The 17,957-nt window shown below is 42.5% G+C and overlaps 2 protein-coding genes across 3 annotated transcripts; one reads left to right on the top strand and one right to left on the bottom strand.

Moving 5' to 3' along the window:
- The first annotated feature begins 216 nt into the window (after positions 1-216).
- Positions 217-3,648, top strand: LOC125518550 (4'-phosphopantetheinyl transferase HetI-like). The gene is made up of 7 exons (XM_048683369.1): positions 217-254; positions 972-1,041; positions 1,131-1,229; positions 1,336-1,491; positions 2,196-2,294; positions 3,324-3,453; positions 3,542-3,648. The coding sequence occupies exons 1-7, from the start codon at positions 217-219 to the stop codon at positions 3,646-3,648; spliced, it is 699 nt and encodes a 232-aa protein (XP_048539326.1).
- A 1,606-nt stretch (positions 3,649-5,254) lies between these two features.
- LOC125522766 (2-isopropylmalate synthase 2, chloroplastic-like) lies at positions 5,255-12,404 on the bottom strand. Of its 2 annotated transcripts, XM_048687800.1 has the most exons (11): positions 11,716-12,404; positions 7,891-8,104; positions 7,732-7,812; positions 7,478-7,567; positions 7,299-7,385; positions 6,711-6,811; positions 6,272-6,305; positions 6,098-6,172; positions 5,764-5,820; positions 5,556-5,666; positions 5,255-5,447 (listed from the first exon to the last, which is right to left on the bottom strand). In XM_048687800.1, exons 1-10 carry the CDS (start codon positions 12,357-12,359, stop codon positions 5,562-5,564), a joined length of 1,488 nt encoding a protein of 495 aa, XP_048543757.1. In that variant the 5' UTR covers positions 12,360-12,404; the 3' UTR covers positions 5,255-5,447; positions 5,556-5,561. The 2 variants fall into 2 exon arrangements, with proteins under 2 accessions (XP_048543757.1, XP_048543759.1); XM_048687802.1 differs by lacking the exon at positions 5,764-5,820.
- Between the last annotated feature and the right edge of the window lie 5,553 nt (positions 12,405-17,957).

Below are 17,957 nucleotides of genomic sequence, written 5' to 3'. Positions count from 1 at the left end.
CAACGAGAGCTCGGGGCAGTCGGAGCAACGCGGGGAGGCGGCGACTCGACGGGAGCTCCGGGCAGTCGGAGCAGCGTGGGGAGGCGGCGACTCGATGGGAGCTCGGGAGGAGAACGAGCAGCGATTTCTTCAAGATCCAGATCTTGCAATAGAGCCATTGTTGTGATGAGAGAGATTGCAACAACGGGCCAGTTGCAAAAACTAGTGGTGGTGGCCATGGGGCACATGGCGTGCAGAGAAGGTGATGAATGCGGGTCTGTGATCCGCCGGATGATCTATAGAGTTTCCCATATAAATTACATTGGACTATTACTAGTGTACATGAACATTGCTTAGGGAAATTGGCTGCTGATGTTAAATTCACTAGTGTACATTGCTTAGAGTTAACAACACAAAGGATATTCTCCTTGGGTGGTGGTAACTCTATAAAAAACTTTTCTTAGGCTATTTATACTATAATCATGGGGAAAACTCGGTATTGTTGTCACAAATACAGTTTAATATTTCTGAAGAGATTAAGTTGTTTTATGTAATTTATTGCTTTAGATGCACCGAGTCCATGAGTTATTCCCTTTGAACTTTTGCCTGTATATAGGTGAATGGCTTCCATTCGTGCATTCATCTGTCTTAAATATATGTAGAACATGTGATTCAAGATGAACAATGTAACTTTTGACCTCTTGCATCCACATATGGCTTTTTTTTCTCAAGTAACACTTTAGGACCTATTAGGTGTACAATCACTTTCTGATGCATATGCAGTTCTTGTAAAGAATCATAAAAATGGAGAATGAAACCATCTTCCTTTTGACTTGTAATAACATGGAAGCTTGGCACTCTCCTCCATGTTTGGACTTGTCAGCATTTTATCTTGTCAACAATTGGAACATATTCTTGTTTTGTTTGTTGTTACTGATAGCGTGACAGGAATACGGATCTGCTATTGCTTACTGCTATTTTTTTTAAACTAGACTAGATACAGATTGTAAAATCGATCCGAGGTCATTTGTGTTTAAGTACAACAAATTTCGCAAACCTGAGGTAAGAGGTTAGGCTTGAGAGGTTCTTTTTTCGGCAACTTCAAACCATGTAACTAACCTGCCTTTTTTTTGTTTTCCATGTTTGATCAGATATTGTGGCCATCTGATGATACTGTGGAGCTACCCTTGCATTTCAACATTTCACACACTAGTTCTTTGATTGCCTGTGGCATTGCCATGGATGCTAATGTATGTTCATTGTCCTTGTGACAGCTATAAGTGAGAAAGACACGACCATGTTTCTGTTGCTGTGGAAGTTATTCAGTTGATAGTGCTATGTCATGTCCCGTTTCAGATTGGCATCGATATTGAAGAAAAGAAGCGGAAGAAAACCAAGAGTATTTTATCTCTTGCTCGTCGTTTTTTTACCCCTTCGGAAACTGATTATCTCGCTGAGATTTCTGATTCGTATGCTCAGGAAAAGGAATTCTTCAAACTATGGACTCTTAAAGTTAGCGAGGCTCTCTTTAGCCATCTACTACATAGCCCTTCCGTATGCAACCACTTCATTGCGCGTACATTGTGTAGAACATTGAGAAGTTATGGCATTTCTTACTAAAAGGCTAGAATATATCATTGCACGTACGTAGTCTAAGATATCACCTAAATGATTAAAACACACTATGCATAAATAGTTAGTAGGTAGTGTATATACATCAGGTTTAATGTGACCCATCCAAGCATGCATTATTTAGGCCATTTAATGGCAATACTGAAGAAAAACATACATGATTTCAGGATTATAACAGTAAACAACTCGTATCTTTGGACAAGAGGAATGCTAGAACACAAATTAATTTTATGCAAATCAATCGTTAAAATATCTGAATCAAAAAATAAATAGAACTAACCTCATTCTCCTAGTTGACTTTGTTTTTGTTTGCTATAGAAATGTAGGTTTGATACATGTAGCTAGTGCTAACATGCTGCACCACATATAATTATGTTTAATAAATCAAATTGAAGCACACGTATGGGCATCTTATGAATGGTCCACTTGCCAAAAAGGAATCTTATGAGAAGAATTAGCACCAAAATTGTGTTTACACCAAATATTGCCCTATTTTGAATTAAATATTCACAATTCTGGTTACTGATACGATGTTGCAAAATAAATTTCTTACATGGAAGCATTATTGATATCTAAATTTATAGGAAGCATATGTAAAGGCTCTTGGATTGGGTTTGTCAAGCGCTCCACTCAATGGATTTTCAATCAAGTTGGAAACAAGCAAGGGAATTCGGGTTTCTAAGGTATGCAGTTTCGACCTTCCCCCTCTGTTGGTTTTTTAACATATAATACATGTGTGAGAAAGCTTCAGAACCAATGGTCAGATGTCATGTTAAGAAAATTTTATCAGGAAAAGAGTGCTGCTATAAAACAACCGGGATAGCATCTCACCCTCTGTTTTGTCCATCTCTGTCAGCGGTTGAAATGTAATATGCCCCGCCACTCTCTCACACATATCCTGTCAACCTTGTTTTCTCACTGCACGGGCTCCACCATGTTCCAAAATATTCAATAGAAGTTTCACAAATGTTTTGCAAATTTTGACACGTATTCTGCAGTAGGTTAATCAGGTTTTGTCGTAGTCCAAACTAAGTTTCACAAAACAATTCAATACATTTTACATGGATCAGAACCAATCCAATAAATTTGAGAAGACTCGCGGTTGTTTGACCTTTCCTTTATCATTTATCAGATGTGTTTCACATTTCATGGTCCCATTCAAGATTCACAATAAATTCTCAAATTTCACAGAAGTGTCACATATTTACTAGCAGAAATCAATATTTCAATAGAAAAATAACGGGATAAATCTCCAAATAAGAAAGCAAAATAAGAAGCAAGCAGAAATTAATATTACACGCGTGAGGTCTACCATGTGCTGTGCAATCACGCCAACACAATTAAACCATTGCCTGCACACGGAATCAAAAGTAGATGCCTACCCTGTTTTTTGGCTTTTGCATGGTAACACCGTCCTTTCTTTTTGGTTAGGGAAAAAGTGTCTGGTTTTTATGTATCATAGGACATCACATAAGTCTGGTGCATTATGTTATTACTCCCTCCGTTCCTAAATATAAGCCATTTTAGAGATTCCAATATAGACTACATGCGGAGCAAAATGCGTGAATCTACACTCTAAAATGTGTCTATATATATCGGTATGTAGTCCGTATTGAAAACTCTAAAAGATCTTATATTCAAAAATGGAGGAAGTACAACTTAACAGTAAATCATTTTTATTGATCTGCCTTGACTCTCGTTGAATTTTCCAGGCATCAAAAGTATGTGACGATTCTAACTCTAGGTGTGATCATTTGTCTGAGAATTGGCTATTTGCACTCGCAGAGCTAAATAGTTCTCATTACATGGCAGTTTGTATGGAGGATGACTCCAGATGTCAAGGTTTGTATTGCCAGCCTGGGGACAAAGGGTTTGGTTCGCTTGTTCTTTCAGTCACACCATTATTACTATTGATGTATATATGTTTCAGGTCCTGAAAATAGTCCAGCGCTAGTAGGATTAAAAGTATGGAAGACTATACCATTTGTAGAAGACACACTTGTCTCTGGAACAGAAGCTGTAAAACGTATTGCTTGACTACGTCATGCTGTTGACCGTACGATTTCACCAGATCACAATATGATGCAAGATTTGGTATTTTCATCAGGTTGCACCAAGTAGGATGCTAAACATTGATAATTCTTAATGCATCAGTTAGCTCTCTATGCCCGCAATATTTGGGGCGCTCAGGAAAGTTGCAGGTTCTGCTTCGCTTCTTCCCTCCTGTTGGTTCCCTGGGGCAGTCGTTTTTTTATCGGTCTGGTTCGGCTTATGTACTTGCTGCCAGATTGCTCATTGCTGATTTTTGACAAAAAGAAAAAAAATGTCTTCTTCAATTATCTGAAAAGCTCAGGGTGATCACTCATGTGATTTTCAGGAGTATTAGAAAAATCAACTTTACAAATAATTGTCCGTATTCTCTTGTGTTGAAACTGAAGTACTGAACCGAAGATCTTAGGACACTGTTTTTACTTTGCGGGCAAATGGGAGTTGTATTCCATAATAATTATAGGGTTACAATCAACTGGCAAGAGATCATCTCAGGCTGCAAGTGGGACGCTAAGCGGGATGGCCGCGTCCACCCCACAATTGCCGCATACGGTAAGTGGGATACCCGCGAAAGCCTGCATATTGTTAAGTGGGTATGTGGGTTTAGTGGGATAGCCCGCATCCCGGTCAAGTTTTGTCGATCGAGCAGGTGCTGTACGCGGAAGAAGCCTGGACACGTACGTACGTGCAAATGAAACGCCATTGGCCTGGTGGAAGGAGCCTGGGTACATACGTACGGGCAACTGAAATGCCATTGGCCTGGTGGGTAGCACTGCAGCTAGGTACTGTACGTGCCTTCTACCTACCGCAACGACGCCATCGAGGACGAGGGGGAGGTGCAGGCGGCGTGTGTCCCGCCGCGACAGGCCCCAGGGCGATTACTCGCCGCTGCTACTGCTCGATACTCGATTCATGGCCTCATGGGGCACAACAGGGGCTCGCTGATGACAGCTGGAACCAGACATGGGAACGGCCAGCGCGGCGCTGCGGTCTCCATGAAGGAACTGGACGGCGGTGTTGAGGCCTCGGCGGAGCAGGATGGTGGCGGCGCCCTAATCTCCACTGCGTCATCGCGAGATGTGGGCGCCGCGGAACAGCCCACATATCTCACATATTCAACTGCTCTATCTGTGGGTGTCCACGAAGGCTGATTATGTGGGCACCATGGGCAGCCCGTGTCCACTTGCAGTCTGAAGATCATCAATACACATATGGCCTCTCTGAAACCAAACAATAGTACAATATTCTGCACAGCTGTAATTGGCCAGACAATCTACTACCTCATTTTGATCCTTACAAATTTTCTGGGGAATAAATTCCCTCTCCTCCATCAGAGCCTTGATCTCAGCTAGCAAGTGCCCGTAAGCTCACCGTGGGAGATTCTCATTTGATAAGAATAAGATGGACAATGACTCAATTGAATCTTAGGACAATGTTGGATGTGAACAATTATTTGTAAAGCTGACGAGTTTAGCACATCCAACACATCAGCCCTTCAAATATAAACAACAACACATATATAACAACAACATTTATAAATAACAGCAGCACAACAACATCACAACAATGTAAAACAGCAACACAACTGCACATATAACAGCAGCACATCAGCACAACATCAGATATAGTAATAGGTCCATAACTACCACATATAGGTTCATAAGTACCACACATAGGTTCCATACAAGCAACAAGTCACATATAGAAGCAAGCTACTGCCATACAAGCAACAATATACTCCAACAATGAAATGAGCTCCACCGGTCGAAGGCGTCCGCGATGAAAACCTACAAGTTCAGGAGCACAAGCATGAGTTTACAAGTTGAAAGCAAACGGTCGAGAAACACGATCATTAGCTTATTACAAGTTCGGAAGCAAGCACATTAGGAACTAACCTCGAGTTACTGTTGTTGAGAGGTCGAAGTGCCATGAGCCGTCTCCAGACTTCCAAGAACATGGCCAGACGCACCTCCTGGCATATTGTTTGATCCAACACTCGGATTGAGCTATAAACATTAGACGGTTAGATATATTAGGTAAGAATGAAAATGGTATTCAAAAGTACGGAACGAAGCCAACTAGATCAGCAAGGTAGCAAATAACCTTGGGCTTAAATATCTCATCAGATAGTAATGCTTTGATGTCTTTGTCATTTATACGCTACAAATAATGAGAATAACTCGTCAACTGCTATGTATAGTAGACTTCTATAGTTGCAAGCAAATATCAGGACGCAACTTTCTACGGAAACTAACTAACCATTCAAATGAGTAACATATATAAAGACAATGTACTTGTTGAGTAACAAAATATAGAACCAAAGGTTACTGGCAAATGAAATCAATGGATGTCTTAATTATCAAGTAGTGCCTGATTATTAGAGAGAATTGAAAAGGTTGAGAATATCATTGAAACGATATGATGCATCAAGTACCACCTTTTTCTTCTCCGCAACCTCTTTGTAGCGTTTAAAAAAATCCTCAAATTCGTTGTCACTGATCTCATATCCAAGCTACACATTTGGCAAAAAGGTGTCACTATAAAATCGGGAAAAGAAGACCTCCTGTTGTAACTTGAAAATGAAGGTCAAGAAGACCTCTTAGAGCAATACCTCCACTAGTACAGATCTAACAGCATGCCTTCCACTGAAAAAGAATATCAGAAAGCATAATTACGAATGGGAATATGTAATCTAATATCGAGTTTGGCTAATCTAAAAGAGTAAACATGGCAGATACATTCGACCTCAGTAACTCTAGAACACCTTGACGATTTATACATATAGTAAAGAAACAAAAAGTAGTGGAGGTTTCCTCTATGAGAAGTGATCCATGTTCAACTTCATGAATATATAGTATGTCATAGATTTTAGTATAAAAGCGAATGGTTTATCATATTATATAAATACTCAAAGTGTAAGCGTTCGGATTAGGCCATTGGAACGTGCACCAATTACTAGAGTTCATCAAAGAGATGAAAACCAAGGGACATCACAGAAGATTCTTTGCACTACATTAACCATGGGGGTGGGGGTGACACTTGCATGATACCTCAGCTTCCCAAGAACAATACCGGAGTCGTTGGCACGTGTTAAACCAATATCGTCAGGTGATATTATTTCATAAGTTCCTTTGTATTTAAGCATCCCATCCTGAAAAAATACCCGACAAAATTTAGATTTAGCCATTTAGTTCATGAACCAACCTGAAATTATATAACAGTAAAATATATATAACAATGATGCACACCGACAGGGAATGAAAATTAGCACATCTTAGAATGAGCATCCAAGGTATAGTTTATACTAAATGTGATTAATCAATCACAAATGAACTAAAATAATCTCCCAAGTTAACTACATTCACAAAAAAAATTGATTGCCCCATGTTTATTACAGTTAAGCTAGGTTTTCCTAGTCGTCACATGCATGTAAACAGATGGCAGAAGCATTCAAATTCGTAAAAATATTGTTAAGCGGTAAACTGTATAGTCATAAATAAGAACCAAAGTTACAAAATCGAATTAACATAATGAAGCGAACTGGAGTTATGCTATAAAAACGGAAGATGTCAACCCATCCATACTAAAAAGCCCATCTAGGAAATTCAATGGTAATAAGAAACTGCAAAATTAGTCACCTGATGAATTCCACTTTCATGAGCAAAGGCATTGGCACCAACAATAGCTTTATGAGGTTGTACGTGAAGTCCACTGTACTCTTGTACCTAGAATAGTTAGACCATTTTTCACAAGAAATTTCAGTTTGTAAGAAATGCAAAAGGTACCCGAAAAAAGCGTCCAAGACACAAAATTGTACCATTTTGCTTGTCATAGTAATATGGTGGGTATTAATTCCAGTATACATGCCATCTAAGAGTTCCGGGCGACATTTAAGTGCCATGACAACCTGAAATTGTATCAAATATTAGACATGTAGCTAGCAAGTACTGAAGCCATATCGGACCACATTCCTAAACTTTACAACTCATTCAAACGAGCATGAATTTTGCAAAAAAAAGAAGAAAAAGAAGAAGAACATGAAGCAGTGCCCAGAAATATTATAGGGCACACCTCCTCCAACGCAGCATTTCCAGCTCTTTCACCGATACCATTAATAGTAACCTCTAACTGCCGTGCTCCCGCATATGCACCCTAGAGGCTAGTGAAATTAGTAGTGGCATGATTAGACAAATGATAATATTAGATGGTACAAATAAATGAAGGGAGTACCGCCAATGTGTTGGCAGTTGCAAGGCCAAGGTCATTATGGCAATGAGTAGAAATAATGGCATTATCAATCCCATGAGTATTAGCTTTTATGTCAGCAATTAATTTGCCGTATTCAACAGGAAGATTAGACCCAACAGTATCCGCAATGGTGATGGTTGTTGCTCCAGCTTGTATGACTTCCTCTAGAATATGATAAAGGAACTCTTTATTTGACCTGGATGACAAACAGAAACCGATCATGACATACGCGTATGCACACAATTATGAACCACCATAAAATAACTTATTTCCCTCAAAATAAGAAAATAACTTACTACTATATTACAAAGAATAATCGAATTAAACTAAGTAATCACTTTCCATATCTAAAAATATGTCAAATGAAACCACACAATTATATTTATATTTATCTATAGAACCACAATATATGACGTCTGTTCCGTTTTTAAGCGATAGATACGAATGCCTTCCTACTCCCCTTTAATTACATGCATGTATGTATTAGAATGACTCCCTCTTCTTCCTAGGTACATTTTTTTTGCAGGGAAATACTTTGTATTACTCAAATACTAGTAGGATTACACTCAGCATGACATTGTTCGACGACCTCATCAGGTCCTGATCCTAGCCAGACGGTAGTACGTCTATGTAATCTACCAAAGTTCCCCAACAAATGGCTTGCCTGATTTTGAGCACGACGTACATGAGTAATACAGATATTTTACTTTTTATTTCATCTACTCCCTTCGTTACAAATTACTTGTCGTCGTTTTAGTTCAAATTTGAACTAAAACGACGACAAGTAATTTGGAACAGAGGGAGTACTATAAATGTGAACCGTGATCTATCAATGTCACTGGCCTTCAAAAGATTGGATGCCTCCAGACAATCCGTTTCCACAGCAATAGGGAGATTACTCCATTGTAAAGCCAGATTCAAGCCTTCATTTAATGCAAGCAACTCGGCTTGCAAAGCATCATGGCATGAGAAGAGCTGTCGGCAGGATCTATAAATGATTGTGCCTGCGTCCTCCCTTAGCACCATGTCACTTCCCGCTGAGTTGTCACATGGATCAAACGAACCCATCACAATTTAGCTTGACCCATCCTTGCTTCGGTGGCTCCCAACAGCGAGTGGCCTCACATGGGTCAACAGAGGCATACTAGATTGGAAAATCATTTTCACATTAAAAAATCATTCGCAATGAGACCTTCAAAACTAGATATCATGTTTGGTCGAGCTGATGCATAGAAGGATGCCATTTTAGAGAATAGATCTACTGATTATTGCTACCATATGAAACATTCAGATTGATGATTGAAAATTGTGCTATATTTCTATAACTAATATTCAATGGTTCGCCGGTTAACTTTTTTTCTTTGCTTTTAAATACATATTTTACTTTAATCGCTCATGGAAAATTATTATTTATTTTTTTCGTGCCAATTTAACTTGCGTGGACCGTGACAAAATTTCCTTTTTAACGCCATGGCAAATTTCCCTTTACATCCATGATTTTTTTTATATTTTCATCTTTTATGGGACCGTGGTAAATTTACTCTATGAAACATGGCAATTAGTACCAAACAATATATGATATGCTTTTTCGTGTTCTACATGATGGCGATTTTTTAATCCACATTTTTTGTGTCTTTATGTATATAGTAAAATACCTCACAATTTTTAATGCATATTTTTTGTCACTCTACCGATGCAAATTACCATGACTTTTCCTTTCTTGTGCTATTGATTTTTTTTGAACCATGGCAAACGTTGCTTTAAAGATGATGACAATCTCTTTTTTCATGGTCTATTGACATTTTTTGTTTTCGAACCATGGCAAATTTTACTAAAACAATCCAAGGTATATTTTTTTCATTCTATGTATGTCAAGTTTATTTCCCTTTATTTTTGGGCCATGGCACCTTTTTCATAGCATGGCAAAAAACTGGGCTTTATTAGTCACAACAAAAGAATGAGCGAGTGATCTTAAAAAAGAAGCAAAGACTGAGTTTTTTTAGGCGAACTCTAACGCACGACCCATCTTGTCCGTGCTTGTCTGTTTGGCTTCCAAATAAACAGACGACACGACCCAACGCATGATCGCATCCGCATAATTTGTCCGGTTAACGTCCCGCCCGCCCTATTTTCGGCACAAAACTGCGCCTGGTTTGCGTCCACACAAACGGCGAAAGGACGCGCACGCGATTGCTCCTTGTCCGCCTTGGGGACGCATGGCGGCCGTCCAACTACCTCGACCTCCCAAAATTAATACGCATGCGCGGCGAGCTCCGTCTGTCAACCACCCAACTGGTGGGTCGTCGTCCTTCTTAATGTGGAAGCCGTGGACCGGCCAGTCCACAGCTTCCACTTCCAAGCCCGCCTGCCTCCTCCTCCCCCAACACGAGGTAGCAAACCCTAGCCGCTGCCGTCGCTTCCACCTCCTCGCTGGCGCCATGGGTTGGCATTGGGATCAACAAGGGGAAGCACGACCATCAGGCCGGCTCCTCCTCTGGTCGCCGCCGCACCACCAGGTCTGCGCCGCCCGCACCACCTTCTCCGCATGCACTACCTGCTCCGCCCGCGTTTGAGATCGCGCCTCCAGCGGCCGGGCATCGCAATAGGCCGCACATCCACGCCGACGTCTGTCGGCGCTACTGGGAGACCGCGACACCACTCCAGTGGGGAGATATCCACCTCCCCAACAACTGGCATCTCTCCACCGATCGTGTGTCGATCCCACCAGTGCCGGTGAGCGGCCGCGCCCGCCGCGACGAGATCAACCGACGCCAGATCCCGCCTGCCAGAGGATCTGCTCTACGACCCCGGCTACGCCATGGATTCACCACTATGGGATACGTGGCTTCGCGACGAGCACGACCTATGGCGACAATCCTTTTTCGTCGGTCGTCCTCCGAGCCCGCGCCCTGCTCATGCTGACAGCCCGCCCCAAACGCGTGGCCGTAGGCGTGTGCGCGACGTCAGGCCGACGCCATCTCCGTCCCCGTCATCGCTCCCGCCACCTCCCATGACCGAGGAGGAGGAGGCCGAGCTCATGAGACATGTCATGGAGGATTCCATGAACACCCACGACGAGCGTCAATGGGAGGGCCTCGAAACCATGATGGCCCTCTTTGTGGCCGGCAACGTGGCCATCCCGGAGCTGGACATGGCCGTCAAGGAGGAGGTGCGGGAGGAGGAGGTGCAGGAGGAGGAGGAGGTGGAGGAGCCCCCCATTGCCACGTGGAACCCGCATCTGGTGGGCCAGCGGCGGAGCTGGTCGTGCACGACGCCGAGATGGCTGCCTCAGTGGGTGTCAGCCCATGGTCAGTCATGTCGCCGCGGTCACCAGAGCAGGAGCAGGAGCCACGGGAGGAGGTGGTGCAGGCGCCTCCTGCCCACCTTTGGTAGTCACCTCCGTATGATCGACCTCACCGGCAACGACGACGAGTAGGACAGTGGCTCCTGAAGATGGCGGTAGCCACGGGCGACAGATCTTTATCTAGTTAATTTATGTCTTTTATAAAGTTTTAGTTTAATTAAGAACTGCGTTGAATTTGGGTACTATGAACGTGTGGACGGTTTGGGATGAGCCGTGCCGATTGGGCGCATCTATGGCAAGCGAACGGCGGCGTTCGTTTTCCTGTCCCAAACAGACGAAAGAGACGTTTGTTAGATGAAATTGTTTTTTTTTCTTCAGTAAAAAGACCTGCAGAGCGCTGGGAGGGTGTTCAGGGTGAGGGGTTTTTGATGTCGTTCCATCGACCGACCTCCTAGTAGGGTATACTTGATAATAGTCTAAAAAAATTTGAATCGTACGCATACCTGCCGGAGTCTTCGGGGCAGAACTCTACATCGGGGCATCCAAGAGCGCGCGCGTAGGCCACCATCTCCCTGGCGATGGCCACCACCTGCTCGGGCGTCTTCCGCAGCTTGTGCTGCATGTGGATCTCGCTCGTGGCGATGAAGGTGTTGATGCGGGGGCGCCGGGCGTGCTTCACGGCATCCCACGCAGCATCGATGTCCCTCTTGTTGCACCGGGCGAGGCCGCCGATCACGGGGATGTGGCCGCCGACGGGCGTGTTCCCAACCTCGATGGCGATGGAGCGCACGGCGCGGAAGTCGTCCGGTGAGGAGGCCGGGAAGCCCGCGTCGATGACGTCGACGCCGAGGAGCGCGAGCTGGCGCGCGACGACGAGCTTCTCGGCGCTGGTCATGGTGGCCCCCGGGGACTGCTCGCCGTCGCGGAGCGTGGTGTCGAAGATGCGGATGTAGTTGGGGTCGTCGATGCGGCTGGGGACGTACTCGGGCCGCCGGCGCGGCGCCGCAGGGGAGGCCCGGGCGGACGCGCGGGAGACCCGACGGTTTGCAGCGACGGTGAAGCCATGAGAGAGGAGGCGGCAGGAGGAGAAGGAGTGGGACGCTGGTGCGAGGTTGGGGGAGCCGAAGGTGGTTGCCGCGGTGCTCATTCCAACTCGGAGTGAGTAAATCCGCGGTAGTGTATATGGGCACTGTACGATGACTTTCAGTGTACTAGTACTTGTCTTATTTATTATTGAATCGGTTCCCAAAACTGACTAAGGAGAGCAAGCTGCTGGGAGTCATAAGGGCATGTACAATGTGATCGATAAGATAATCTTATCTTAAGTCTTGCATGTAATTTAGAAATATTCCATTTATTTTTATATACAAGGCCACTATGAAATATGGTTCTGTCTAGGATTACTGTTGGTGGCCTTGTATTATTATGGAATATGGTTCTGTCTAGGATTACTGTTGGTGGCCTTGTATTACAGTAATCGAGGAAAGAATTACCTATATTTTCGAGTAACATAGGTAGTAATATACATGCCACATCAGCAAAAAAGATGATATGTAATGTAATTAAAGAAGAGAAAGACAAATAGAGTAACATAATATGTTACAATCACATAGCGCTTTCCAATGCAAAATGAGTTTACAAAGCAATAAATGTTGACATGTACTCCCTCCATCCCAAAATTCTTGTCTTAAATTTGTTTAGATATCTAAACAAATATAAGACAAGAATTTTGAGACGGAGGGAGTATGTTACTACAACTATGACACTTCCCATTATGGAGGTAGTAACATAGACTAGTAATATATATATATATATATGTGTGTGTGTGTGTGTGTGTTACTAGTCTAAATTACTCCTCACTATGACTAGCCTCCAACAACCGGCTATGTAAAGTTACCACATCATCTATAGCCAACATATATACTAGCTACTCCTTGTCGACAAGGATGCTCATTTACTTGGAGAAGCTTAATGCATGGGAGGGATCCGTTATCACATGAGGGTTGGTCTGGAGAGTAGATGACGACTCTACAACCAATGTACATCATAGTAATTGGATTCCCCGGGGCGGGAGCATGGCACCACTGGGTGTTCTGTTCGTCCCAAACTTGACAAAAGTGACAAATTTCCTAAAGTTACAATCCTCTGGGTGGGATGTGGACAAACTGAACCGGGTGTTCTCTGAAGGAAACGTTGCAGATATCAAAAATATTGTCCTCGATGGGCAGGGGAAAAAGGACTACAGGGCTTGGAATTTCACCGGCACTTTACAGTCTGCTCGACATATCATCTAGGCATGTCGCTCAAGGCAGCCAAAATGGCACATGCAACGGGATCCTCATCAATGGATGATCATAAAAGTTGGGATGGGCTGTGGTCTGCTGACCTGTAGAACAAGATTAAAATACATGCATGACGCATGCGATGTAATGAACTGGCTGTCGGCATGGAACTTAATCGACGAAGAATCAAGTCTGGAGTTTTCTGTGCGGTGTGTGGCTGAAAGGAGACTATCATCGATAGATTCTGGCCTTCACATAGGCCTCCACATATGCCTTATGCTAGATGGATTTCAGGATGGCCTGCTGCTCCGCCATCTTTTTTGATTGGGCGAAGGCAAACTCCGTCTCCATCTGCTCCATGTTGAAACCCGGCAACTCTGGCTTCGGCTGCTCTCCCTCCTCCACCTTCATCAGTGTCAGTTCCTCTTTCCCTGCTCCTCCTCCTCCGGCTCCGGCGAGTCTGGAGGCAGCCCGCGTGTGGCCTGTCTCGCCCATATCTCCAGCTGGATCTCATATCGACGCTCCGACGTGAGCATTACGTAGTAGGTGATCTTCCTCCAGACCACGGTGGAGCGCTGGAGGCTGGAGCATGGGCAGAGCGCCGGAGCGGGAGAGGGAGGTGGTGGATGGGCTCGGACTGGAAGCGCGGAGAGTGGGAGGTGGATGGGTTAGGGTTGCGGGACGTCGGCTGGCTTCAATAGCCGGATTTGGTCTCGGGCGGCGAGCCAGAGCGGCGCCACGCGACTTTCATACCGCAGCGGCGGACGCGGGGTCTGTCGGACCGCCGGGTTTCCGGGCGTTTTCGCGTGGGACCCCGCCGTCAGACCGACATGGCGGACGCGCCCGGGCGCCCCATATCCGCCTCATATTTGGGCTGGATATAATGGGTGCCGGTCAGCCCGGACATTTGAGGCCGTTTGAGGGGCCCGTCTAGGTGAAAAAAAATCATGACCGGTTAGTGACCGGGCGGGCTGCCTGGGGTTTGAGGCTGGTGCGGGGCGCCCGGCTGTAGATTTTCTAACCACCCACCATTACTAACCTTGTAGCAATGACGGATGTGTTACCCGGGAATAGGATTTGTAGTATCTGGGTGCTTCACATCCCTATATGAACATTAAGTTTAAAAAATATCGAGAAATTAAAAAAAATCTAGGGTTTTGGGATATGAAACATCGGTACTCAGTCTATTTTCATGTGAAATTTCATGAAAAATACTAGAAAATGTATCCGCGGCACAAAAGACAAAAAAAATCCTTATGAATAGAAAAAAATGTTTGGATGGATTTTAATTCGGACTATATTATCTTCACCACGGATACATTTCCTTGTATTTTTCTATGAAGCTTCATACATGAGTAGATTGGGCATCCAAGTTTGAGATCCCAAGACCTTAGATTTTTTTTGAATTTTCTGGTATTTTATGAATTTAAATTTCGTATAGAGGGGTGGAGTACCCAGGTGCTCCTGTGCATTTTCCATGTTATCCGCCGCTAATAATATTTCTACCCGGAGCCGCAGGTACTCGTTGGCGCCCATCAGTTGTATATTATGTCAAGCCAAAAGAAAAGATGTTGCCATGACAGCGTTGTTGGTTGTCTTGATAACATTTTTCAGTTTAGCGGTAATAGTAGTATCGTAGAATCATATATAGCATAGTTTAAGAACACATTTTAGTTTAACAACTTTCTAATGTTTGAAACTTACACACAACACTATAATAACCGCATACGACATATATGTTCAATAAAGTGCTAGTACGACTTCAAAAAAAAAAGTGACAATACAATACACGCGTAGGACATCGGCATCAGCACGGAAACTGTTATCGCAGCTGGGGGACATCGTACCATAGATAGACATCGTATGTATCATCTACTTTGCCAAGATATAGTAAGAACACATTCCCTCCCAGCTTCCATTCTTAACTCTATTGCAATCTGTATCCAACTAGGACCACTGAAATACTGAACTCAAGGGTATGCCATTTTTTTTTAACAAGGCCATCATAAACTGAAATGTGCCCGCCACCTCTACAGACAGGTTCGCCCTAAGCATGAAGTCGACCCTTGCCCAACAAGGAATGCGTTGAGCATAATTAAAAGAAAATAACAATTTGACATTTTTGGGCGCAACTTTATATACGTGAGCAACTCATCAGCCACAACACAAGTTGAATTAATACTTATCGCCCACTCCAGAAAGTCCTCCTGAAGATCTACGCAGATCTTCTTACAAGTGAGGTTAACCTTGCGGCACACACCTAGTCTGCTGTCGCTACACCATGGGTATGCTTAGTTCCTTGCCTACATTCATGTTTGGAAATTAAATAGAAATCACAAAGTTGATTGCCTGGTGTCACACTATAGTACAATGAGCACAACCATAAATAATCATTAATAATTATGGATTGACGAAAAAATTGGACATGATTTTGCTAAAAAAAATATATTGAGTGTCAGAAATATTACAAAATGAAAATTAACCAACGTTTCTCCATAATTTTGGCACTCATGTTGAAGCCCTGCAAAGTTTAAGCATTCCATATAATAGTGCACTCCGTATGGATAAGAGACCAATAGAGAATAAAAGGCTATCAATTAAATACATATAAGAAACATCAAATATATCAATCGGTTCATCGAGTACATGAGTAGATCCTCCGTTATATCAATCAAGTACACGAGTACATGAGTACTCCCTCCATTTTAAATTAATTAAATTGCTCTAAGTAAAACTTTGATGTGAATTCGGTAAAATTTATAAAAAACAATATGTCAACATCTAAAATATCAAATTAGTCTCATTAGTTAGAAATTTTATTTCATACTATGTGTATTTAGAATGGAGTGACAACTAGCTAATTAGCCACTCTCTTATTTCACTTCAGAACGTTACATAGCGCTCTGTTTTACAAAAAAAATCTACACAAAAGCCGAACGCTAACCCTAGGTTTTGATGTGTAAAATTTTTGTTAGTGATGTTGGAGGAGGAGGCTATGAAAGGAGGCGCTTAATTATCCAGAGATTGAAGGCGTTGAAGCACGAGGAGCCGGAGGGAGCGGAAGTGGCGCTGGAGTAGGAGTTAGCTGGCGACGGAGGGGTGAAGCCACCGTTGTTGGAGGATGAGGCCATCTGCAGTCAATAATCCTCTATTAACACTAAGCTCCCTAGTTTTAAAGAGCCCATATTCAATTGAGGTCTCCAACTAGAATTGGGTCATCTAATTTTTACCAGGTCAACAATTTCTCAAAGCTTCGTCATTCAATTCTTTTATACTATCCATTATACTTCTTAATTTTTAAGGTCTCACAATTAATTGAGGTATTCAATTTAGAATGGATCATCCAATTTTGACCGGGTCAACAATTTCTCAAGTTCTCCCATTCAATTCTATTAATTCACCATGTTTCCAAAATTTGAATCCAAAATTTGAAGCTGTTGGTTAGCGAATAACACAGAATCACAACACGAAAGGCCCATCATATCACCGCATTATAAATAAAAATAAACACACTCTATCATCTCCACCCGCCAAACTAAATATTCCATCAGTTATAAAATATAAGGGGTATTAGTTTTTTAGAAAATCAATTTTTTTTTTAACTTTGACCAAGTTCAAAGCAAAAATATCAACATCCACAATATTAAACAAAAAAGTATGAAAATTCATTTCATGGTGAATCTAAAGATACTGCTTTTATATTATGGATTTTGATATATTTCTCTTCAAATTTGATCAAACTTAAAAGGTTTGAATTTTTTTTAAAAAGTAATACACCTTATATTTTGAAACTAAGTGATTATCTTTTGAAGAAAGCAAGAAACCCAACAACACGAACGGCGTAGCAAAACGCGCACAACCCTTCTAGTCATATACCGTATCAGCTTCAGTTCATCTCAGTTTAGTTCATTTTTATTTTTATCTTCTATTACTTTGTGGGAGAATAAAGTTCCTAATAGATTTCCCATGTTTTTTTCACCACTTTACTGAATGAGTGCTGATGGATTTTATGTGTTCGAAAGGCAATTGGTTGGGTTCAGTTCAATTCCTAGAAATAGCAGGAGATGCAAATTAATCAGATTGTGCACTGCAAGGTTTTCTTCTTTTGCTCGCTACATGTCTAATTAGAGATCAGTTATTATGTACATCAGCATTTGTACATTGAACTCTCATGTAGATTAAAAATCTGTGGTTTTCACTTGTATTTCATTAGTTAGACATGAGAACAAATGAGAACTTCCAAGGCTCTTCTTTCAGCATTGCGACATTGAGCAGATTTTCAGCTAACCATCTCAAAATTCTGATAGCAATGTTTATGAAAATGGCACATGCATATTCCTATTTGGGGATATTTTTGAAAGATCAATCCTCTTACTATTTAGGACAGTAAAGCAAAACTATTTCCCAGCTCGGGCAAACCGACAGTGAGTTTGATGCTGCAACCTCTATATTTCGCCAAATAG

Source organism: Triticum urartu, chromosome 7 (assembly GCF_003073215.2).
Source record: "Triticum urartu cultivar G1812 chromosome 7, Tu2.1, whole genome shotgun sequence".
NCBI lineage: Eukaryota > Viridiplantae > Streptophyta > Magnoliopsida > Poales > Poaceae > Triticum > Triticum urartu.
The sequence above is the reverse complement of the archived record's forward strand: the minus strand, read 5'-3'. Positions and strand labels throughout refer to the sequence as shown.